The sequence below is a fragment of the Anarrhichthys ocellatus genome, unplaced genomic scaffold (genome assembly GCF_004355925.1).
Source record: "Anarrhichthys ocellatus isolate YVR2014 unplaced genomic scaffold, GSC_Weel_1.0 scaffold15, whole genome shotgun sequence".
Taxonomy (NCBI): domain Eukaryota; kingdom Metazoa; phylum Chordata; class Actinopteri; order Perciformes; family Anarhichadidae; genus Anarrhichthys; species Anarrhichthys ocellatus.
Window position 1 is genome coordinate 7,339,098 of NW_022280045.1, and position 24,480 is coordinate 7,363,577.

General features: G+C 43.0%; 1 protein-coding gene across 1 annotated transcript; it reads left to right on the forward strand.

The window, feature by feature from the left end:
- The first annotated feature begins 5,487 nt into the window (after positions 1-5,487).
- Positions 5,488-22,858, forward strand: LOC116387768 (artemin-like). Its single transcript, XM_031855147.1, has 5 exons — positions 5,488-5,620; positions 6,524-6,835; positions 19,447-19,517; positions 20,722-20,932; positions 21,218-22,858. The coding sequence occupies exons 2-5, from the start codon at positions 6,721-6,723 to the stop codon at positions 21,727-21,729; spliced, it is 909 nt and encodes a 302-aa protein (XP_031711007.1). The 5' UTR covers positions 5,488-5,620; positions 6,524-6,720; the 3' UTR covers positions 21,730-22,858.
- Positions 22,859-24,480: the final 1,622 nt, after the last annotated feature.

The following is a 24,480-nucleotide window of genomic DNA, read 5'->3' on the forward strand; positions in this document are numbered from 1 at the left end:
TATTTGCTTGTGCATGTTTCCATCTTTTGACAGATTGGGGCTTTTTTTGTATTTGTCTTTTTTTGTATATACATATTTCTGTACACTGTAAATTTTCAGTATCTATAGTAAATATTTTTGATGTATTTGGTCTCTGTTTAATCTCAACAGATGTGCAGTACTTCATCCTTGCTTTTGTCAAAATGTGACAGCGGGTGGCCTGAACATCTTTGCAGATGGCTTTTATTACAGCCCAGTGTGGCCTTCCAAGCCACATTTAGTTGAGGGCCTCGTGTTATGCAGAACAAGTCGGGTACTATATAGTCTGTGTGTCACTTAGAGAGGTTACAAACTGCTGGACGCTCACAGTAAAGATGAAGGAGGGATGGAACGGAGGACCGTGAAGAAGGGGATTTCCTCTGGCTCTGCAGGTAGGAGATACAGAGCAGGAGGAAATCATTTTTCAATCCTACATCCACCAGACTTCCTCCCTAATGTACTCCTTTTTTCTCCTGTGTGTTTATATCGGTCCCACTCTGTCCCCTTCTCCGACTCTCACTTTTCTCCCAAGCTCCCCTCACCCACTCCTCTAACCTCATTCTTTCCATTTTGCTGTGTGTTCCCATCTCTGTGTTGTGTATTTCTTTCTCTTCACCTGCTCAACTCTGAGGCAGATCCTGTTTCATTGCTGTAGCCACGAGGGACCCATTCGAGACCTGTTGCGCGCACACACACAATAAACACACAGGCTATTCAGCTGCAGCCGTTAATCTCTCACTCACTTTCACACACCAGGACATCGGCATAAACCAGAGGAGCGTTGCTGGGAAGGAGCAAGAGCAGGCCGTCCAGCTGTGGCTGCTGTAAGTTGGTGAGAGGACGAGATGCTGAAGGCCCTTAAAGCACCGCTGGACTGTCCCATCCTGCTGTTAATGGGGTGCCAGAAACTTTCGGCCCCCGCAAGTCACGCCTCGCCGATCACCAAAACCACCTTGCTCTGGCTACCCTGACTCCACAGATTCCCTGACCTTCACAGGGTGGGATCGAGAGCTCACTCCCTCGCAGCAGGAGGATATTTGCCACCTGGGATCTCCCCGAGGCAGCTGGGCCGGCCGGCCGGTTGGAGGCGGTCATTCCTGTTCATCCGGCAGACAGGGGTTTGAGCACGCCTGCACGTCTTCAGCCAACGGGCCTTTTATTCTCGCCGACAGGTTCCCCGCCCCACCTCCTCTCAGTAGGATTGGAACGGAGGGGCCACGACCTCCGGGGCCTGCAATTTAAACTCCTCGTAAAAAAGAGTTGGAATGGGAAGAGAAAACACCCATTCAGGCACCTATTTGTTTCCCTCTGTTTACTCAATGTCGGGTCAGCTGAGATGAAGGAAAACAACATTCCCTTCTTTACACTGTGTCCCACATTCTGTCAGTTCACCTTTGTCTGTGGTTGTGACACACCTTCAGGGCTGTCGTGCACCTGTACCACTGAAGTGTTTTGTTCTTGTCCCGTCAGCCTCTGAACTTGTAGTGGTCACTGATCCTTACTAGTGAATAGCAATGAATGTAGTTTCAGAATGAATCATGACATTTCAAAGATTACATAAAATTGTTAAAAGATAACGATACCTTGTTTTCAGTGTTTCTGATGGTCCTTCCTGCTGCGATGGAAACGCACTCAGAGGCAAGAAGCAAGTGCGAAACATCTGTAAGTTGGAAAACACTTCTCAGTCAGCTATGTGGCCTTTAGGATGAAGGATGACATACAAATATATATATATATATTTTTTTTTTTACAACTTTGGCAGAGCGCATTTTGCAACACCTTGCTCTAAAGACAGCAATAAAATAAAATGTAGCCAGCTGACAATTTTAATGTCTGCAACTAACTTATATTCATAAATATATTACTCATGATAGATTGATCTGTCAATTATTCTATTGATTGATCATAAAAAAATGTTAATCTTTTCAGTCTAGAAAAAGTAAAAATCCCCAGAACCCAAAGTAACATGTTCGAATTGATCTACAACCAAAACACAAACACATTGGTCCATTTAGCAGCTGTTATGGAGCTTTCAGTCATATCGCATGATCTTCACCAGTAGAGGCAGTTTGCCCAGTTGTCATGGAATTGTAGATCAAGGACTTCTTGCCCGTGTTTGCGTTCAATGTGAGATGTACACTTTTTGACCTTGGTAGTTGCTGTGCTTGAGCTTTTTAATAATATAGCATGAACTTCTTCAGCAGATGGACTTTGCCACTAAATGGTAAGATTACTTTGTCAATCGCTGTTTCCAAAGAAATTTTGATTTGAATTTCTCCATGACAACTGGGCGAACTGCATCTTCTGATGAAGATCATGCTGTAAGACTGAAAGCTCCAGAACAGCTCCTAAACCAACCGTTTTGGTGAGATTATTGTCAACGAAAAAAACTCGATGTGTATTGATATAAAACCGCAAAAAAAACAGAAAATTGTCACATTGGAAAAGCTGGAAACATTGATCCTCTGACTTTTACTGAGGCGTCTCTATGAGATGACGACTTTGATTCAGACGTTCATGTCTGGATGAATTGTACTTACTTTTCACTACTGCCACCATCAGGTCAGAATTGCAATTGGTCCAATACTGTTGTTTATGACTAAACACTGAATGACATTCTCATCATCCTCAGCTGTACTTTGAGTTTTGTCTATAGTAAATATTAGCTGATGTTAGCACTTAGCTTTGCCTCAGTTTAGCCTCTCAGAGCCGCTGTGGCTGTAGACTCTTAGTCGTGTTGCTTAATATATACTTAAATGATTAAGTGATTATCAGAAATATCGCTGATTTATTTTTGATTATTCAACTCATCATTTTTGCTGTACTTCTTTGAGATGAGGCTGAAGCCAGAGAGACCCACTGAAGTACCACCAGTGCACACTGTTGTAGCTCCCTGTTGTGTACTCTGCTCACCCACCATCCATCCACATAATAAAGCCTCTAATCACGCCGTATGCCGACACTTTGCTTTATGATTTGTTTGTATGAACAGTGATACAACAAATCTGGAGGACGCCTGCAGGAACGCAGCTTGGAAATGCTCTGATGAAATGTAAATTACTGCAGATTTATCTGCGCTTCATTCACTTGTTTGAGCTAATGTGGAAACAAACGCGTTGTTATGGAGTTCACTGTTTTGCAGCTACAGTATGACTTTGTCCCACAGATTTGGCTTTGTTTTACAGATTTGGCCTGAGGGTTTTGGACAGTGTGCTGGATGAGGGGAGTTCCCACTAGAAAAGTGAAAACAAACTTTTAAAACTGGAACAGGCCCAAGAAAAGAAAAGCACCTTTAGATTGAGAGAGCAAAGAAGAGATGGAGGCGGAAGGCGCTGTGACCTGTGCCTCCAGAAGAAACCGGAGAAATCTTGGAGGGATTTTAAAATACCCTTTAACTGTCCATCACATCTGGAACAGTCACGCTCCTTTCTGTCTTTCTCTTCTCCCATTAGCATCGCCACCCAAAATCCCCCCCCCCCCCCCCCCCCCCCAATTCCCCCATCCGGTCCTGAACTTGGATGGACTCAGCCGGTCCAAAGTCCCAAGCCAGCACTCTGTAGCCATAGAAACAGATGTGTACATCCCTAAAAGAAATAGAAACATTTTATATCTTCTTGTTAAAAATATTTGCTCATAAATTCAGTTCTATATTCTAACAAGGAAATGAAATATTTCACAACAGCCATCATGTTCCTGCAGCTTGCAAGAGACTGTGTGTGTGTGTGTGTGCGTGCGTGCGTGCGTGCGTGCGTGCGTGCGTGCGTGTGCGCTGAAGATATGTGTGCTGTGCTTGCATGGGGTTTAACTGTCGGTGTACAAACAGTGTCATGCAGCAAATCCCTCTCACAATGCCGAACAAGTTCATCGCCATTGCTCACAATGATGGATGATGTAAACACACTCGTTAAATTTGTGGCCCTGGTTGCAGTGTGGTGCCGTCCCCTGAAACTCTGCCACTTGCCTGCTGACTTCTAGTTTACACAGTGATTCATTTTATTGAAGGACATTTTTCTCAACGGAGATTATTATCTGATCTTTTTAAGAGGAGGACTGATACTTTTTGGCGGCCAAGTCAGTTTGATGTATGCGATGTGTGTTTAAGGAGTCTATATCACTCCTTGTTCTGGGTAATACAAGAGGAAAAAAGTTTTACAAAGCCTTCTTTCACTCATCTTGGATCTCAACATGTCACAAATTAGTTAGTTTTGTATGATCCTGGCAAGTCTCTCTTCCCTCCTGTTGTTATTAAGCTCATCCTTATATTGTGACGGTACATACCTGCATGTCATGCACCTCAGCTGTGTGCATTGTTGCCTTGTTGGTTTCTACTATTAATAGCGCCGAGCCATGGGACCAGGGATCCTCCCTGCATTTGTCTCTGCCTCGACGTGGAGAGTGGGCCCAGAGAGGAAAGCTAAGGAGCTGTTTACCCAGCCTTTGTGCTCGGCGGGCCTCAGTGTTTGCCCTGCAGGGAGTGCCTCAGCCGGAGGGCCTTTCCATGCGCCGAAGGGTGGGTGGGAGGAGTGGGGTGGCAGTACAAAATGAGACCAACCTGCAAAGTGGCGGGGTGGAGAGTGGCTGGGAGCTTGGCCGGTGGAAGGTGCCTGGTTGCTGGGGCAGGGGTCTGTAGGTCTGTAGGTCTGACAGCAGAGACCTTCACTTACTTCCAGTACTCACTTTGTCCATCCTTCAAGGTCGACAGCAGGTGACACATTCTGGTAAGAGGTCAGGCAGGACTGACTGGGCAAACATATGAAGCAGGGTGGCAAACACATGAGTGTGTGTATAGACGTGTGTGTGTGTGTGTGTGTGTGTGTGCGTGTGCGTGTGTGTCCAGGCCTACCTACATGTGAGTGCAATCAATCAATCATTCATGGGCCTACAGGGCACAGGCCCGGTGGCCCAAGGGGTCAGTGGCACCCCTGGACCAGAAACTCTGTTTGAAGTGACTGTTAATGTTTCTTGTTGGAAAGTCAATCAATCAAGAGATGCAAAACGACCACAAAGACACAGTAAACGATGACAAAGAGATACAAACGACTACAAAGAGATACAAATTGGCCACAAAGAGACATGGCTGCCTCTTTTGTTGTCCTTTTGTGTCTCTTTTAGTCGGCACCCAAGGGCCGTTGTCTCATAATCCATCCATGCATGTGTGTCTATCCATGCTTGCACTGTATGTGTGTGCACACCCACACGTGGAATACAGTGAAACACTCGATATTTACGAGTCAGGGAGTGTAAACACTGAAGGACAGATGTCACTCGACGGTTTCTTCCACTGGAACACTTTTCCTGAAAAGCTCCATGACCGTCCTGTGTGACAATCACTCCCCTCCCTCCCTTCTTCCCTCCTCCCAACGCAGGAACAAAAAGACATCTGAGCTATGTGGATGGGGAAGAAAAATCACAGCACTTTGTACAGCGGCCACCGCTCTCCCCTCTCCGGTTTCACAAAATATCTGACAGGCAGAGCGGCGCGCTGTTTTTACGCATAGCCTCCAGTCCTGTGAGGCATTGTAGACCGTTTAGTCGCTGTGTGGTAGACTCCTGAAGACACCGGAGCGGCACAGTCTCTGATAACTGGATACCTGAGACCACAGTAAGAGAGTTTTACTGAAAAAAGAAAAACAGAAGCTTACTTGGAGACGCGGACTGTAGCTGCGTAAAAAGCGTGACGCATGGACCTTTTATGTCAAAGAAACATTTTGACCGACAGAGCAGCGCTTTATCTTCACGTTCAAATCCTCTTTAAGACCAGCTGGCGCGTCAAACAAGAAGGAAACAAGACTTTCTTCCTAAATTAAGAGACCGCGCAGAGTGTCTCCTCTGACGCTGTGACACTCTATCGACCTTGACTTCACTTTAAAGTGACGCAGAACATGTTGTGAGAAATTTCCCGCGGTGTTATTTACTCAATAACCATGCAAGCTGTTTGGAGGCAAGACTGAACAGGTTAGTGGAGGTAGGAAGAGGGGAGTCATGCCTGAAAAACTTGCTTCATTTCATTAAACGATGGTTGGACGTGAGTCAGCCGGTAGACAGCACGAGTAGCACATTGAGGACAAACATGTTTTACACTTCTAACTGTTTGACTGTCTCTCCTTCTCTCTCGGTCGCCGTGTTGCAGTGTTTATGTCACTGCAAACAAACTTCTACCTAACTAGCTTTTATAGAAGTGTATTCTCTTGAATACGTGTTCTTTCTTAAAATGCACATAGATTAAAAATAAATACGTTTGAGACAACTTCATTCATTTCCATTAGAGTTGGAGATATTTTAGGATTTTCTTGAACATAGGAAGTGAAAGACGAAGAAAACGAGCTAGGGTTCATTTTCCGCAGAAGCATCTGATTATTTTTAAACACTTGCTTCAGGATATTTGTTGGACATTTGTTATGAATATTCCACTCACGCTTTAAAACTATAAAACTCGAGAGATGGATAGTATGACTTTAGCTCACAGGCCGACAGTCTGTATTCACCACTCTCTGTTCTTGTCCAGGCTGCTGAGACTCTGCATGAAACCGTGACAGGAGACGGGCCAGAAAAAAAAGGATTTCGGCCGCATAAAAAAACGAGGAGGAGGCGCCTCTTGCGTTGAAGCAGAACCGCTTTAGATGGATTCTTCATGTTTGCTTCAGCCTCATTGGAGACAGCGTGCTCTGAACACTTACGAGCCGTGACAATAAGGTGTAAAACATGGCACATCGCAGCGTATGGATAGCCAACAACATGAGCTGCGCCCAGCGTGGAAGAAGCGGCTCTCCTGTCCCCTCCTGCGCGCACTTGGAGCAGAATGCGCACAGAGCAGCTGGTAAGGCGCCATTCAGATTCTGTTAAATTGTCTATAGGGATATAAGACAATACTGTTTAGACGAATATTGTTGGATATCTTTATGCGTTGCTGTGAAACCAGACCTGCGCTCTTCTTGTCTTTATGTTTGCTGTGACAACACTGACATGGCTGTTTGATCTTTGATTTCTTTTCACATCAGCGGCTTTTTGCTGAGCTCCAAATCTCCCTGCACGCACCTGCCAGTTGTTTTAGGCTCCTCTGACTGTGGGCGTCATTGTGACCTGGATTTAATTTAGTGATTATCGGGAGCGTTTGTGAAATGCAGTCTGGGAGGAGGATGGAGGATGTTTGTTCTCAGTGTCTGACGTGTTCACAAGGTGCCGGGAGGTGACTCTGAATTGTGGAAAAATATAAATCAAAGTGTGTGTGTGTGTGTGTGTGTGTGTGTGTGTGTGTGTGTGTGTGTGTTTTTATGGATGAGGAGGAAACGGTGGCAGTCGGGAAGTCTTCCAGTGTGACCCTCCTCTGTGGTGGGCTGCAAATCTAAATATCAAAGTGCTGGACACACACACACACTTACACACATTTTTCAGCCGCAACCATCTCCTTCCTCTCCAGTACCTCTGAGGAGATCAGTGGCAGATCAAGTCTTTTAAGCTTCAGGTGTTTTGACGTGCTGGAAGTCGAACACATTTCTTTGCAGTTTCAGATGAAACTTTTGATTGCTTCAGCTTTGTGAACATGAACCCACTCTGAACTCTGTTTTATTGGCACACCCACAGCTCCAGTTTTCTGTACACTTTCCATCCCAAAATGTGCAATTTGTCCTCAAAAAAAATGTAAATGAAACTGCATGATGCATCATTGAACTTTCATGCTTTCTCTCTGACTCAATGGCCCACTGACTCACTGAGTCATGTACATACAATGTCACTCATGCACGCAGACAAGGCTCAGTCGGAGGACGGCAGGCCTCTGATGTTCAGAGTTAAATCCTGCTTTTTATCTTTTTTTTTTCTCGTCTCTTCCTCTCAAAGCTGTTGTACTTTGGGATTCTGTGAGTGTGTTGGTGGGAGCTTTGGCACCACATGAGACATGTCACACATCCCCAGCAGGCGTCCCCCACTCAATGCCTGTAAAATGTGCGAAAACATGTCGTGAAACAACCTTGTTTTTCTTTACTCATGTCGTTCAAAATCGCCCGTTTGTTCTCAGGCTGAACATGAGAGCATCGCCTCTGCTTCAGGCATCTCGCACTCCCCCGTCACGCTGCCACAGCTTTCACTTCCTCCAGTCAAAGGTCACGGGGTCAGCGGCCCTGCCGAGGGTCAGGTACAGCGGGCCGGCGTGTTCTCTTTACCAGCAGCCTCCTGATGTGTGGTCTGTTTTGTTTTAACTGGCATGTGGTTTTACGAGAGCTAGTGTTGTGTTTGCTGGTGTTATGGGTTTGACTCTTTCTTGCTCTCATGGTGTTCTGTGTTGCTAGTCAGACACACAGAGAGTTAGTTGACCACTCGTGATTAAAATGATCAAATAAGTTATCCTTATAACCACTTATTTATACAGAAGCATCCTCATAAAGATGTTTAGAGCCATTGTGGTTGAAAACAGGCTGTTTGTCTTCCTCGTCCAGTGGTCTTCATTACACACTAAGCTTTCAAATATTACTTTCATGTGTTTCCTTAAAGACTCTGAGCCATTTTCAAAATAAAACCCAGAAGATTGCATCTTTCCCATCAAATTTGCAAAGAAAAACACAACATGTAGCTACCTCACCCTATAACCAAGGGGAGAGTAACAACAAATTCAGTTACTTTTAGAGCTCATTAAATATTCCAAAAACGATAAAGAACAATATGTAGAACTAAATAATATTGCATCTTTTGGCTGACCTTGTTTTCATTTCACCAAATTCTTGAATGGCCCTCTAAAGCCAGTGTTTGGTTGGTCCGTTATGGGCTACAGTAGAAAGATAGATGGATGAAAGATAGATAGATCCATCCATCTATCTATCTGTAGAAAGATAGATCGATGGATGTGGGCGTTTGAAACATTTTCAAACGCCCACAAAAAATGCGTAAGAAAGATTAAAATAAATAGGTTAGCCTGCCAAATGACACTCAAAACCCTTAGTATTCAACCAGCATGAGAATCACATTGAACATAACTGATGCTTTACTGAAGCTTCACAGCCTAATAATGCTATGTGTTTGTAATATTGTTTACTAGCCAAGACCAAAGGCACCTCACTTGTTGTAATCGATACTCTTCTTTGTTCAACGTCCCTATTTAAATAGGAAGCAAGCACAAAATATGCAATCTGGATTTGTTCCCCGTGTGTGTGGATTATGAGATTATAAAAGCACAAGTTAACGTGTTGCCATCTAATGAATCTATAGAAAAACAACCAAACAAACATTACAGTATACTTTCAATGTTTAGCAAGTTGCCTTTTTTTTACCGTTTTTGTTTTTTCCAGCTGATGGATGTGTACATTTCAGGATCAGTCATTCTCATAGCACTTCATAGATTGTTACGAGACACGATTCTCGGTTCTGAATCTTGTGTTATAACTGTAATTGCTCTGTAAAAAGATAGAACAAAGACAAAAGAAGTGTCTCCAAAAGAAAAAGTAGGACTGACCTTAATGGAAATGGTGAAATGAACGGTTTGCTTACAGGCACAAAATGTTAAGGCGCATCATCAAACACAATGACAGGTTTCAATCCTACAAGCAACAGATTCAAGCGCTTTGCTTCTTAAATATTCACCAGTTATAAAGGAGGGCACGGCCCTTTCAGATTAGTGGAGATCTGTCAATAAAAGACAGACGTGTGCGCTGCGCAGGGAGCCTCATCCTCAGCTGTGTCTCAGCCTCGGTGTGTAACGTTACTCTGGTTGTTTTGTCCCAGCACTAATGGAGAGAGTGCAGTGAGAGAGATTGATTATGCAACCTGAAGTGCCACAGGGCAACTCCAATCTGGAAGTGCTTAGAGTACGCAGCGAACCACAGTGATTCCTTCAGGGCAAATTGAAGGAGGCATGATCTGACAAAAAGGAATTTCAATTTGTTAGATGTATTCCTTCAGACAAATGTCTCCCATGCTACTTATGTTTTCTGGGTCCTCGCTTTTTGTAGCGGTGGACAATCTTGTGTAAGTACACAGAGGGAATTATTTCTGTCTCTGATCTTGAATTGTTTTGTTGTTGTTAAGCATTTTGGCTTCTTCAAGTTCAAACAGCTGAGATTATTTGGAACAAAGCAGCAGTTAATACTTCTGGAGCCGCTGATGAAACGTAAAGCAAACTCCTGTCCTTATCGTCAAATCTCCCTCCGAAACAACTGTTTCTCAAAACGCAGAAGAATGTTAACTAGCTCAGCACTGTGTTTGTGTCTGTGAGAGCGCTTTTTAATACAATAAGCTGTATTCTTCTGAAATTAGCAGGTCAGATTCATTAATCATAGCGTCTGAGGGCTGCTTTGAACTATCAGGCCAGGTCATTAAACCCAGTCTGTCTGGGGCGCGAGCGGGCGACACGGAAACACTTTGGAGAGCGCTGGTTCACCCACAAGACACACTAAATAATAATGACCTGTGTGTGTGTGTGTGTGTGTGTGTGTGTGTGTGTGTGTGTGTGTGTCACAGATGGCCACGTTTCTGAATGCTACTCCCGGCTCAGTGTGGGCTTAATTTGGAGAAATAACAACATGAGATGGGAGCAGGAAAAGGTCGCGAGGGTGGGAGAGGGGATTTCAGTGGGTAACTGTGTGTATGTGGTTTTGTATGAAAGGTGAGGGATTCTGTGTGCGTGTGTGTGTGCATGTGTGTGTGTGTGTGTGCACGAGTAAAGCCACTATGTTGTGGGTATTTCAGTCTTACAAAGTGTGTTTGAAAGAAATAGGCAGGAAGAGACAGTAAGGCAGTTTTTCTGTGTTTGATGTGTGGTTTCTGTGTATCCCTCTTCATCCCTCTTCATCCCTCTCCATTCTTTCCCTCTGTCGTCTCTGCGGCCTTTTTATGCGCTGTCACTTTCACAACCACCGGAAAGTGAAATCCTACCCTCTGATCATCGCTCCAACACGGCTAAATTGTGTTCCCATTTAAGGTGAGGCTCACCCAAGCGCTCTCTCTGTGGTTCCCTTGTAAAACCAACTTAATCAGGCAGGAATTTGGTTATAGGGTCAGGGACACTGGGGAAACTGCCTTAGCAAGAAACAAAGTGAGGAAGAGCGAGACGGTGAGGACACAGATGTGTCGCATCAGGAAGCTGTCTTTATCTCGGCACTCATGGGAAAACTGATGGTGGTGCCCCGTCTAATTTAGCTGATTGGGTCACAAGACTCTTATAACTCTGTTGCACTGTGGGTTTCTATGTGGCTAATTAGTGCTAACTGCACATTAGCTAAACTTTCCACTGACCCTGTACGCTTAATCTTGTAGAGGTCTTTGGGGAAGTTACAGCTGATGTGGAAAATCTACAGCGGGTTCATGACACTTCCTACTAGAAACATCACTCCTTGCTTTCAGTTTCAGTTTAGAAAACTAATGCAGTTTTTTTGTTTGTGCATTGAAGCACAATTGTAGTTTATAACAACTTTGTCTTATTTTCGTATTTTCACAACCGTGTTAGGAACCAATTGGTTACCTACATCTAGCAGATGCAGAGCATTTGCAGTCATGTTTGTGTCAAAATGAAAAATGTAAATCCAGTTTCCATTCTCCTTTTAGCTCTGTTTTTTGTCTCCACCAACTCCTGAAGGAAATATCTGGCTCTTAAGCTGCTAATTGCTCCACTATGTTCACCAGCTAGTCACTAACTTTGTCTACAGTTTGGTGTTGTGCAGGTAGGACAGAGTAACAGCTGCAGGCTGTTAAATGAGGCTGGTGAGAGAGTTGAGAGAACCAAAACAGTAAAATTTTGGGGCCTGAAACCAACAAAGACACTTAAATGCTCAGCATGGAGCCGAGAGGGAAACTACAGAGTCGGGTTTGAGACCCTTTACACTTAGTGCTTTAATCCATTGTTAATATAAAGATATTGATTAACGCAGCTTTAAAACAGATTACTGAGCTAGCTGAATTTACCGTCTTAGGTGAGCACCTTATCATAACCATTAAAAGACATGTTATAAGTAAGCTATTCAAATAAGTATAATATGCTTTAACTACAGCTGTTCATGCTGTAATACACTACTTATCCATTTCTCTTCTCATCACAAATCAGTAGATGAGGAGATCTCACAAAACGCTGATCACATAAGTATCCCCTAAATTATTAGGTTACAGGGACTCTAAGCCACTTTGAGTTATGCATTGTTGGAAGAATGACTGTAGTTCAGTTTCACTTTTGTTGAATTAAAATGTTATTGACAGGTTGATGGAAACAGTCATGGGATGAATAGAGGGAAGCCAGAGCTCCTGGCGGGAGGTGACAGAGTACCAACAACAGTAACAGATTTGGCAAATTTACCAAAGAAGTAGTGATTAGTAGGCTAAGGCATGGATAAGATCAGAAATGTATAAACACAAAGGAAGAGTTTAAGGTGCATATATCGGAAACCAGCCAGCTGGAAATATCAGGTGACTGTCTAAGATATCTGAGCAGCTAAATCAAGATACTCTAATTTCACGACTTACAACTCTATTTAGTTGGCAAATATATGGCCAGTCCTGTTATATATCGGTCAGTTTCCTCTGCTGTGAACTCTGTTACAGCCTCAGCCCTCTGGGGTTTGTCTGTAGCAGCTTCACAGTGAGAACTTGTTTCCTCTAGTGGCTGAGATGATGACAGCAGCTCTCTCGCTCTCGCTGTCTGTCTGTCTGGCTGTCTGGCTGTCTGCAGTAATAATGCCATCATGGTTGCAGCTCGAGGTTAATGTGCTGGACACAGACGACACTTTGATGCCCCGTGGAAACTCGTATTTTACCGAGCTTGTTGTGACCCGCTGATCCCGGTGCTTTGATGACCTGCAGTAACACTCCAAAGCACCTTTTGGCAACTTGAACTTGCACGCGTGAGGGCGTTAAACCAGAACTGTTACTCTTCAAATGCGATGTTCCCCACTAAAATCACTTCCTTTATCCCACTAAAAACCATTAGACACGTTTCTCCAGAGCTCCTCTCTTTAGTGTGGAGAGAAAGCTGCAGGGTCAGTCGAGTAAATCACTGATCACTCAGGTTTATCATTCGGCAACCAATAAGTTTGCCTCTAATTGGTACTGTTAATGAGGTCCAGGTTGGACTGTTTAACCCGACAAGGAAAGCTTGAAAGATCTATTGTGCTCCATAATCTGTGGCTAGTTATCCCTGCACATAATAAGATAATCAGCAAAATAATCACCATAGTATTGAGAATGTGTCTTAAATCTGCTTTCATTTTATTTCTTTGTTTGGCTAACAAGCTGTAAGCACATCATCGACATCTTATCATGTTATGAAGTTGATCACGTGAACATGTTAGTCATTTGGAGTTGTGTGTCGGTCTACTTGACAAATGTAAGTTCAATATTTACTTTCCTTTTGCTCTATATTGGTCTTCATCCTCTCATGAGGGAAATATCTGGGTCTTTACCTGCTAAATGCTCCATTATGTTCACCAGCTAGTTTCTTCCGATGTCTGATCATTGAAAATGGCTGCCTGCTGCAGCCGGAAAAGAAACAGGCTGATGAGAGAGGTGAGAGGGAACCAGAACAGTAGAGTGGCCTTTAAACCAAAACAATGTGCTTAAAGACATTAAAACGCTCCGTAGAGCTAGGTGATCTTTCTCCCTCTTTCGCATTATTTGTGGTCATTTGATCCATGGTTTATTAAAGAAATATTGACGACAGCAGCTTGTTGAAATGTTGACCTGATGGTGGTGATAGAAAGACCAAAAGTCAGGGGATCACAAAGGTCAGTAAGATTTATCCTCTGGGGACTTTGAACATCTGTGCAAAATTTCAAGGCAATCCGTCCAATAGTCGCTGAGATATTGCCGTCTGGACCGACAGACCGTCACTAATAGATGGAGTCAAACCCAGCTCAACCCGGCCCGTGTTATTCTAATAATAATAATAATCTGTCAGTCACCCTGCTCCTGACAGATTATTCCTCTCAGAGTTTCTCTCCCTGCATGTTTTCTGTCTCATACTGGCCTGAAAGAATCCCAGACACCTACAGGCTCAGATGTTGTCAGTCAGTTAATGAAACCTCTTGGTGGGAGAAACAGAGAGGAGTGAAGTCATACAGATTAATTCCTCTCTTCACCATCATCCTCCAGGCTGTGTAGTGTCCACACCTCTGATTAGCCCTCTCCCTATGTATGTGTGCGTGTGCTAAGACACGACTTATTGTAAGTCGCTTTGGATAAAAGCGTCTGCTAAATGACTGTAATGTAATGTAATGTAATGCTAAATCAGTGTGAGAAAGTGACAACGATGTTGTGTATCTTGTGTGTTTTTGTGAGAAAGGATTACGAGAAAAAGGAAGCAGAAAAGCACATGTGTGCACATATGTGGGTGTTTCGGGTGGGGGGCCTCCCCACCTATCTGAACCGAGGTATGGGACCTGCTATCTGTTTCTCATTTCGCCGGCGCTCTGTGGTTTTAAAGCAGTGACAGGCCTCAGAGTGGAAACTGGCACTAACGAGCAATTACATCCTGCCTGCCTGCCAGGGATTATGGGATTACAGACTGACTGGGCTTCAGTCTGCACTCTCTTTCTGCACTCTCATTTTGTCATTCCCTCGCTTCCCTTTGTTCACTTTATCTCTGCCCTAAGACTTCTCCCATTCAATGGTTCAATTAACTTTTTCTCATTTTTCTTTTCCCTGGACAATAACCCATTTTCTATTTTTTAATTCTCCTCTTATCATGTGATGTATTACAATTATTATTATCTCCTTCTTTCTATCACTCCTCCTCTAGCTTTTACTCCTTTGACTTTGTGGCGGCCTCGCATATAAGGCATGCTGTCCTTAACCGCTGGAGAGTGAAATTGTTTTAGCCCATTAAACAAGAGAAAAAGACATTCGATGTGTATGAAGCTTTAAATGAAGCATGATGGAAAGCAGAATCAGTAGGATGGGATTAAGAAGAAAGTGCAGGAGAATATGACTCCTTAACAACATAGTAATGTTTTAAAAACGTGTACTTACCATAATGCAAGAAATATGTTTTCTTCCCTTGGATAAGGATAAAAAACATTCAACAAGTCAGAATTCAAGGTTACACTCTGAATGGACCACTGTCAATGGAACTTCGCAAGCAAGATTAAAGCAAAGCTACACAACACATTTTCACACTACTCTGGATGCATATATGCAGAGCTTTGGGGCACATGTAAGTACAGCAGATATCATCACGTTTTGTGGGACCTCCGCAGGTTTCTCAGTGTCTGGTAGTGATCAGACGGCTCTCCTGGTGTTCTGCCGTTCTCTCCTGCATCTCCTCTTACACTGCAGGTGTCTTTTATTGAGCCAGAGGTGATTTACTGTACTCTTGTTTTTCTCCTCACTCCTGCAATCAGGCACCGCAGTAGTGACAGGTTAAAGCTGGAGGTCAGATCATTTCGTGCATGTGCACGCGCTCACGCTCACAGGCAGAGAACAGAGTGTGTCTCTAATAGGAGGTCATTATCAGAGAAGTTTGGCTTTTAGAGGGAGGCGAAACACCGCAGAGCTCGGAGCTTTCTTTCTTTCTGCATTTCTTTTTTTTTTTTACAACGTGAGAGGTTTATGGAGCCTCTGTGGGCAAAGCTCAAGTCTGAGGATGTAATGGTATACAGTAGGCACCAAGATCACTAATCGGAAACACGTTTGTTATTTCGCACTGCTTCTTTTCCTAGCAAAGATGTTTCTCTGTTGAAAATAGCAGTATTAATAAGAGTCTGAATTATTTATCTTTGATAGTAATATACATGGAATTAATGCATTATTCATACAGCCTAAAAAAGGCAGAGAGCAGTCACTGTGAAGTTGAGAAAAACAGTTTGAAGTTATGGTCTTAGCGAAAAATATGTAAGCATTGTGACATAAAACAAAACACTTTTAGATCCATGTTTGGACAATGTAATGTGCACAAGAGAAATGTGTTTTTAAACTAATAAGCTAGTTTAATAAATTCATCTTAACTGAAATACATTTTGACTTGTGATGAAGCATAACCACAACAAATCATGGGAATATCACTGGAGTCAGAGGCTGTAGAGACGACAGTTACTGCTGCTAGTTTTCAGCAGGTTTAGTTTGTTACTTTTTCCTCCATTCGATTATAAAATGTGGTCCAAAAAACTTGAATCAATATATTGAGAGCATCTTTTTGTTATTACAGGAAGCCTGACATTGTGGGTGAATTAGCTTTAGCTCAGGCTAACTCATCAGCTAGTCGTTTATCAGCTCGCAGTTATTTGGTTTGTACCTCTGTGGTGTTTTTCTTGGCTGATAAATAAAAAGGTAACGCCAGCACACTATTGCATGCCACAATTTTGCAATGATTCGATCCTACTTCAGGTCAATGTCATATTTTCTAACCCCTAAACCGGGACCCTTAAGTTTACCACACTTTTGTGCACACTTATGCGCTTATTCACGCACCAACAGCATTTTCATCCGAATGGGGGACAATTATTTCAGCGCAGGATTCCAGAATCCTCCAACACATAGTTTATTTTAACTGTATGGTACATTATTGAACACAAAACAAAATAATTGCATTGTTCTAAAATAATTATAGCGTGTCAGGTATCAAAGTATTTGTCAGTGTGCCCAAGCGCAGGCTGCTGGCTAAATAGCCGACTGTGACTAATTCTCTGCCAGCTATTATTTTTTTTAAAGCAAATCAGCACAGATCTCTCTGTGGTCTATAAATGAATTAATAGGATATAATAAAGACTTCTCCTCCTGAGTCACCCGTTTCAGATCATCAGTGTTTGCCCCGCGGAAGGACGTGGACAGCTGACAAATCAGTGTTCAATTCAGACGCATGGTGCATTGTTGTTTTTTTAAATTAGGTAACAATGAGTGGGACACAACACGATAAACGTCTATGCAAACGCTGAAAACTTTTTTAATAATTATATCAATTGTGGTGAAAACTGTGACTAATTGGTAGTGAATGTTGAAAACCAAGACACTTGTAGGGACTCGGGACACCCAGCTTGAAACAGGTACAATCCAGGACAAACCATGACGACTGGTCACCGTATGACCCTCCCCCCCCAAAAAAATCCCAAATTTCTACCACATACACTGGTCTCAATTTTGTCCAAATGTGTATTTACTGCTTAAGGTGGATGTCAGATGATGGTTGTACGATGAAGGTCCAAGTGCTCTCTTAACGATCCCTGCTTTAGTGAAAACTGGTGCTCGTGTTCATGATATTCTGTGAACTTATGTTACTTTTGTGCTGACAGGCGGATACCCTGTTGTTTTACCTCATAGATATGCCTCGAACTAAATCCACATCCATCCTGTCCAAGCACTTAAACAGTATTTGTAAAAGCAATTCAGAGCAGCAGAATAAGCTCTGGAAATAGTAGCTGCTTTATGGGTTGTAGTTGCTTCGGGAGGGCTTTCCCACTTAACTGACTGTGAACAACAACTGGAGCGCAGAAGACCAACAATGCAAATGGAAGGAGACAAGAACTCTCCCTGCTGCAGACATCCAGCCTGATGGACAAACCAAAGGCTTTAATCAGCCAAACAAGGAAGAAACACGTGCTCAGCTTTCTAAACACATAGAAACGCACGCATGCACGCCGTTGGATCTGAAACTGCATGTGTACACACCATCAGTAGTCTCATGTCAGTCTGGAGCTCTTCAGGACCAGCGTCCCGCTCCTTCTCTCCAGCCCTCGACTTCCCCACCCACCTCATCCCAGAAAAGGCTGGAGGCGTCAGGCTGTAAACAGCTCCAGAGTGCCGGAGTGAAATGAACCAGCAGACAGGCCCACGTAGACTCCCATCTCGCTGATCTAAAAGGGGCTAAACACTCCCAGCTGTGGTGTTAAGGACTCAGAATGGCACCTCTCCGTAGACCCAGCCCGGACCTTTATTCTTCTGTTGCGCCTCGCACTGCTGATAGGTTTTAAATCAGCTCAGAGATGGAGGAGTCGGTACACTATGGTTTTAGGTTGCAGCGGTGGCGTGCACTCTGTCTGTTAGGCTGATTTATGCCCACTTTTTCTCCCCTCCCTCTCCCCCTCCTCAGTGTCTGTAACTTTGTTCAACCTCGACTGGATCGCTTCAGCTGCAACACGCAGGATTGCAACAGGTCTTATCGTGACCTGTGATCTGTAACCTTTTGTCAGTCTTCCATCTCATTGCACAGACAGAACTGCGAGGATTGTTTTTGACTGTTATATAAACATGGTACACTACATATCGGCAAGATCTACAAATACATGCTTGAATACGTTACTACGGCCGCACAGTGTTGCTGTAGTTCAGCGCAAAGGTTATACAAAGCATCTTAGAGATGACAGATGTGGTTTCAAAGATGGTGGAAGTATCTGTGGACAGATGGTTGTTTCCAAAAGAAATGGTTCATGGCAGATTTAAAGAAGTTTAGACATTATTGCAGAATTGTTGAGTTGATTGGTGAGCAAGCATGCTAACTTAATTTGCAGCCTTCTAGAAAGCATTCAAATGAAAAAGAAAAGACATTGGTTGAACTGGTCACAACCAGTACACAGACGTTATGCAACCGGTGATGAGGAGAAGTAAACATTTCCATTTTAAGGGGTCACCGGCCAAAAAGGTCGGTAACCACTGGAATTAATGATTCACTGAAATATAGCCAGCCGTGTTTACTGGCTGCATCACCGTCACAGTGGTCCAGACTGAAATATCTCAACAAACTTTGGATGGATTGCCATGTCATTTTGTACGGATGTTCATTGTGTCCAGAGGATGTATCCTAATAACTTCGCGATTCTGTGACTTTTCCTGTCGTAATAATTTTCTGTCGAGCTGATGCGAGATAGATGAGAAACGTATAAAGTTACTGCTTCTGAGCTGAGCTGAGCTGAGCATTTTGGGGGCCACAAAACACCCTCATGACCTCATGTTATGGGATGTGTGGTTGCTCTGCAGCCAGCGCAATCCTCAGAACTGCACGTACTATATATAAACATCTGCCTCCGTGACACTTCTTATCACCTGTCCTGCATTTGTGTGTCTTTTTTTGTCTGGGACCTCCGCGAAGTGCTCTCGCTATGCCTGGTTCCCCCTGCTTGTACCTCTGCCACAGGAATAACCCTGAAGAATGCCTTTGACAAGTGTATATCGCAGATGCTGCCTTTTGTTGCCGGACCAGGGCCGTTTGCATGGATGTATGAACCGACAAGCCGACACTAGCCACGCTAGCTGGCAGCAAACACTGATCTTTTACTGAAGCAGCAACAAACACGGCGGCCTCGTGCATTGAGGACGTGATTTATGTGACATGTCGGCTCGCTCTGGGGCCCACTGGGCTGTTTTTGTTTATTACAGTATCTGGATTATTGTGAATGTGAAGACATCATATTGCCCGCATGTTGTGCCTTTAGTTTATGTTAACCTTTTCAAGGGAAGTTCTGGGAGGAGCAAAGTCGACAGAGTGAAGCCTTGTTCTTGTTCTTACGTTCCTCTCTTTCTCTCTTTCTGCAGGTGGGACCAGATGGAGAGTTCGGAGGAAGGCTAGACAGGAGATTACCTCTGTAATGTCAGCAAAAGCCAAGGTTTGTCAGAAACAGACGTCGAAAAAGTAACCTCAACATTTCCTCTCCTTCTTCCTCCTCTGCTTTTTCTTCTGTCACTTTCTGTACTTTCCATCTCTTCCTCATCTCTATCTTTCTCTCACTCTTCGTATTTGCCGTTCTGCCTCATAATGAAATCACCATTGCTACAAATAATCATAACCAGAGGATGAGTTATGTGTGGGTATAAATTGTTAATGAAATCCATCCCCACAAAGGCTCAGAACTAAGCTTTCCATAAAACCATGTCATCGTCGAAGCTTTCATTGCTAAATTCTAAGCCAGTAGACGAAGATTGATCCAGCGCAGAAAGACAGCAATTATTTGACTTTAGTACTATGGAAGAGTAAGTGAAATCTCCTTTGATGAAATAGGCCTAACACACAGTACTGCTGTAGCTCATATGTTCTCATATAAGTATTAGTTGATTTTATATCTGTAAAGCACTCTGTCAACTTAGTTTTGTTATTAAGTACATGGTTACCACGAAAGCAGAAGACCAAACAGGCGATTCATCTTTTCTTTGAAAGAAAAAGAAGGGAGCTCAAAGCCAACAGCAGAGCAGTACACCACTCTGTGATTCTTAACTTTCTAGAAATGGCTGAGAACAATGCGTCCCCAAAAATCTATTTCAAAGAATACTTTTTACATTTTGGCAATAACGTTTATTCGCTTTGTTGCTGAACTAGATGAGAGCGATGTCACTGTCATGTCAGTCAGCAGGTGCTTAGCTCAGCAAAAACACAGCTAGTCTAGCTCTGTTCAAATGCAGATACAAATACAACTACCAGCACCTCTAAAGCTCTGTAGTTAACACGTTATATCCTGTTTGCTAAATATGACAATCTAGACAGCAGAACCGTTATAACTTAAGTATTTTAGTACGATGTGTCTTTATAAATCAATTTAAAGTGGCACAAATCAAGATTTCTGTATTAAACGTTAGAAAAGAAAGAAAATGCTAATATAGCTCTGCGCCTGCTGGACATGTAAACACTCAATTGCTTAACAGTTTCATCATGTCAGCTTTATAAGGTGAGAATCTATCATGTTTACAAATTGTCGCCCTAAAAATCAATTGTCACAGATGAAAGAATTATCAATTTTATAAAGTACTAAAACAATATCAGTAAATGTTAAAGCTTCCTCCTTTTGTCAGCTAACATGTGACTTCTGTCTCCTGTAGGTGCTGCTCTGGGTGCTGCTCTCTCTGCTGCCTCAAGTGGAAGGAGCTCATATGAAAGCTGGTTCTGCTGGTGTGGGATCAGACTCGGGCCCTGCTGTGGGCCTGCCTGCAGGCCAGGAGGAGAGAGAGCTTCCTGTGACGCTGCCAGAGGTGGTGGAGGACGAAGAGCAGGAAGACAGTGAACCTTACTCTACTTGGCACACTCTATATGGTACTAATGCTCTTGTGGAAGTGTAATTTACAGCACATCTGCTTCACCAGACAGTATTAGAGTGGAAAGAGGGCATGAGTCTGGGGATCTGCTCTGTATTTCAATCATTAAAATATATTTGCATGAGATTTAAAGGGTGACAAGTCTTTTTAAGTCAAGAGGTAGACGTGAAATTTTAGAATTAGCAGGATCATTTGCATGTTATTGCTCATAATTTCCTGTATATGTATTAATTTTCATGTAACTCTCTCTCTGCCTGCCACTCCTCTTTTTTCTCCATTTTAGACCCCTTTGTAATAGACGAGGTGGATGACCATCCCAGTAGTCGCTGGGCGGGGCGCTCTCCCCGCTCCTCTGACCCCTCAGAACCTCAACCCCAGGGATCACCAAAGAAAAAGAAGAAGAGGAAGAAGAAAGAAAAGGAGGAAGAGGAAGAGACAGGGAGAGTAGATAGAAAGGGTAAAGGTAAGAGCAGACAGCCGAAGCAAAGCAGCAGGGACTGCCGTGTGGAGAAGAAAGAGATGAAGGTTCGGGACCTGGGCCTGGGGTTTGACTCGGATGAGATTGTCCTCTTCAAGTTTTGCGTTGGCTCCTGCCAGTCTTCAAGAACAAACTACGACCTGGCACTGAAGGCGCTGCTGGAGAACGGCTCGCTGCCCCGGCGCACCGCCCGCAAGGTCAGCAGCCACCCCTGCTGCCGGCCCGACCGGTACGAGCCGGTTTCCTTCATGGACGCCCAGACCACGTGGAGGACTATCCAGTCGTTATCAGCAGCCAGCTGCATGTGTATGGGCTGAAGACGTGAACGAGGGAGAAGGTGACTGGGAGGGGTGTCACACATCCTGAACAGAGAGGAGTCAAGAGGCTCAGGGTGTGGACGGCCCGGGTACAGGGAAAAGCCAGAGGGCGCCGCTGTTACACACACAGAGCAGGGAAGTGACGGAGGCCACTTGTTGGCTTCCTGTGGCGTATCTCCTGTTGAGGAGGACGAGGGTCTGGGTGCAGCTGGACGATTGATGTCAATGGTCAAAATCAGAGAGTGAGTGGGAAGTCATCAGGGAATCACAGCCTGGATTTACTGTTGCGTCTTCCAAGAGTTCATTGTTTTCAGCTGAATGCAGGACACTCCAGACCAGTTAACGCGACTGTTCTGCTTTTAAATGGACGAGGCCTGAAGGCTGAAGCTCAAGAGATATAAAGGGGAAGACGCAATTAAAGGACCGTCACTGCCTTTATATTCTGACAAAAGAAAAGACTGATATGATGTTCACTACTTACTCACAGTGACATCAGCTCGTCCCAAAAGTATATCATTTTTGTCACATAAAAACAGGGACATTACATTATACCGTTTCTATGTTCAGGTGAACTCAGCCAAATGGATGCCATGCATCTTCATGTATTACTGTATAAAAGTAACATATATTTATTTCTGATAAATTATTTATTTATTATAGCTTCATGTGAGAGCTGTTTTATTAACTCTATATTGTAGATAAATATCTATTTATTGCCGATTTACATTTCATGTTACTTCTGCTTGGATACAGTACGTATGTTTTTTTTTTAAAGGTGCATTTCCACATTTATCCAACACCTCATAAACCTGGACTGGACAGATGATTCTGGGCAGAATTAGATTGGATGCAATAGACTTGTGATTTTATAAAAGATAAAAACAACAACAACAATCCAAAAGCTTACATTCTGTCTTACATGCGATCACAGACACTTTAAAAAATCCGTATAACAGATCGCCAGAAACAAATTGACCGACATTGAAATGATGTGGTATATCTAATACATGTTGTTTTCTCAAGAGCACCTCACATGTTCAGAGTGGATGTACAGCAAACAAGAAAAAACATTTACACTGCAGGACCTCATTGTTTTTCATCTTAAAATGGTGATTTCCATTCAATTAAACGCTCCCTGTATGTCACATTATTATTATTATTATTATTATTATTATTATTATAAAAAGTTTTCTTTATTTTTGTATGGCATTATCCTCTAAGAGAATAAAGTTTTTTAATATAAATCGTGTCACTGTTTGCTTCACTTGAAGACTTTTAACTGCCATAATGATTTTTTCATGTGAGCAGGATCAACACCACTACTTTTTTCAGTTCAATTTAAAGGGGACTTATTATGTCATAGAGCCACCTGCTGGTCTAAAATAAACATTAAAATGTGAACCTGTGCCCTGGGTGGCGTCGTTCGCCTGCCGCCTGTCTGCTCAACCGGAGAATGTCTGCTCGATCATTTCCTGCGTTTGAACCAGCAGAACAGGTCAAATTCAGCGGTGCGCTGTCTTCTGTGTTTTTTTTCTGAACGGATCCAACAACACATGAAGCAACCACCAAAGGTCATATAGCTTACAGCAATGGTATCTCTTTTTCTTTCTTTATAAAAGGTGATATGTTCACAATGGCTGTAATCAAAACATATTATGCAATTGTGCAATATAAAACAAGATTTAATTAGTTTCAAAAGGTCTACATTCAGTTTTCTCTGCATCATGCAACACAGAGTAAATTAGCAGCACTTACATTTGATTTGATACTTTAAACAAATTTAACAACAACACATAATGAATATATACATATGTATATATGTATATATATTGTGAATGGCACATATGGATTCATACAGTGTATCAAACTTTTCCGAGTGTCTCGCCCTTTATTTGTACCCATGGGGTATGATTATATTTCCATGTTTGGAAATGATCACAATTCTCTGTCCTTTCAGCAGAAGTCTTATTATAAAGCAAACCAGACTCTACTGGTCTACTCTACTCTACCAGACTCTACTGGTCTACTCTACTACAATTGTGGCTAAAGGTCAGATTTAAGTTCACTGTACATACAGCTGTAGTAGGTTGGGGTCATGTGTTTTTCTGCAACTCACCTGAATGGAGACATATTCTGGTTGATATGAAAAAGATGCAGGACATGCACATCCTCAACTGGATCACTTAACCTTAAAACAAAGCTTCAATTTAGAGAGCTTTATGCGGCAGTTTAAATCATTTAAGAGGGATGTATGATGACCGAGTGCTGATGTTGACTGAGAAGTACTGTTTCATTTAAAGGAATACTTCAGCCACAACATTACCATTTGTAATAGTCAATTACTCACCACGTGTTACCTTGAATTGATGCTTTTCCTTGCATGCCTCCACGGTGAACAGAGAATCATAATACGGAGAAAAGACCCCGGACTTGCACGGAAGTGTTTCAAAAAGTAAGGTTTTCGCGAAGGTGTGTTTGGGAAGTAGTTAGCGAGCCTCCGACTAAATAAAGGAGAGTTGGATTATACTGCACAAATTGTGTGGGAGTTTGTAAACGATTGTTTGATATTGTTTTGAAGTCTCCATTTGCTCCAAATCACCAAGACTTCTCTCCCGTTTTTGATTCCCCGTTCATCGCGGAGGCATGCGAGGAAAACAAAGTTTTCTTCAAGATTCAAGGTAACAGTCGGTGAGTATTCTTATTGATATGGTCATTTGTGGGTATTCTTTTTTGTAAAGCTGACATGGCCCT

What these genes read in the sequence shown, in the direction of transcription:
- LOC116387768 (XM_031855147.1), top strand. Translation starts at nt 6,721, where the DNA reads ATGGCACATCGCAGCGTATGGATAGCCAACAACATGAGCTGCGCCCAG. An exon ending in GAATGCGCACAGAGCAGCTG is followed by an intron (nt 6,836 to 19,446) that starts GTAAGGCGCCAT and finishes CTCTTTCTGCAG; the next exon opens with GTGGGACCAGATGGAGAGTT. An exon ending in TAATGTCAGCAAAAGCCAAG is followed by an intron (nt 19,518 to 20,721) that starts GTTTGTCAGAAA and finishes TGTCTCCTGTAG; the next exon opens with GTGCTGCTCTGGGTGCTGCT.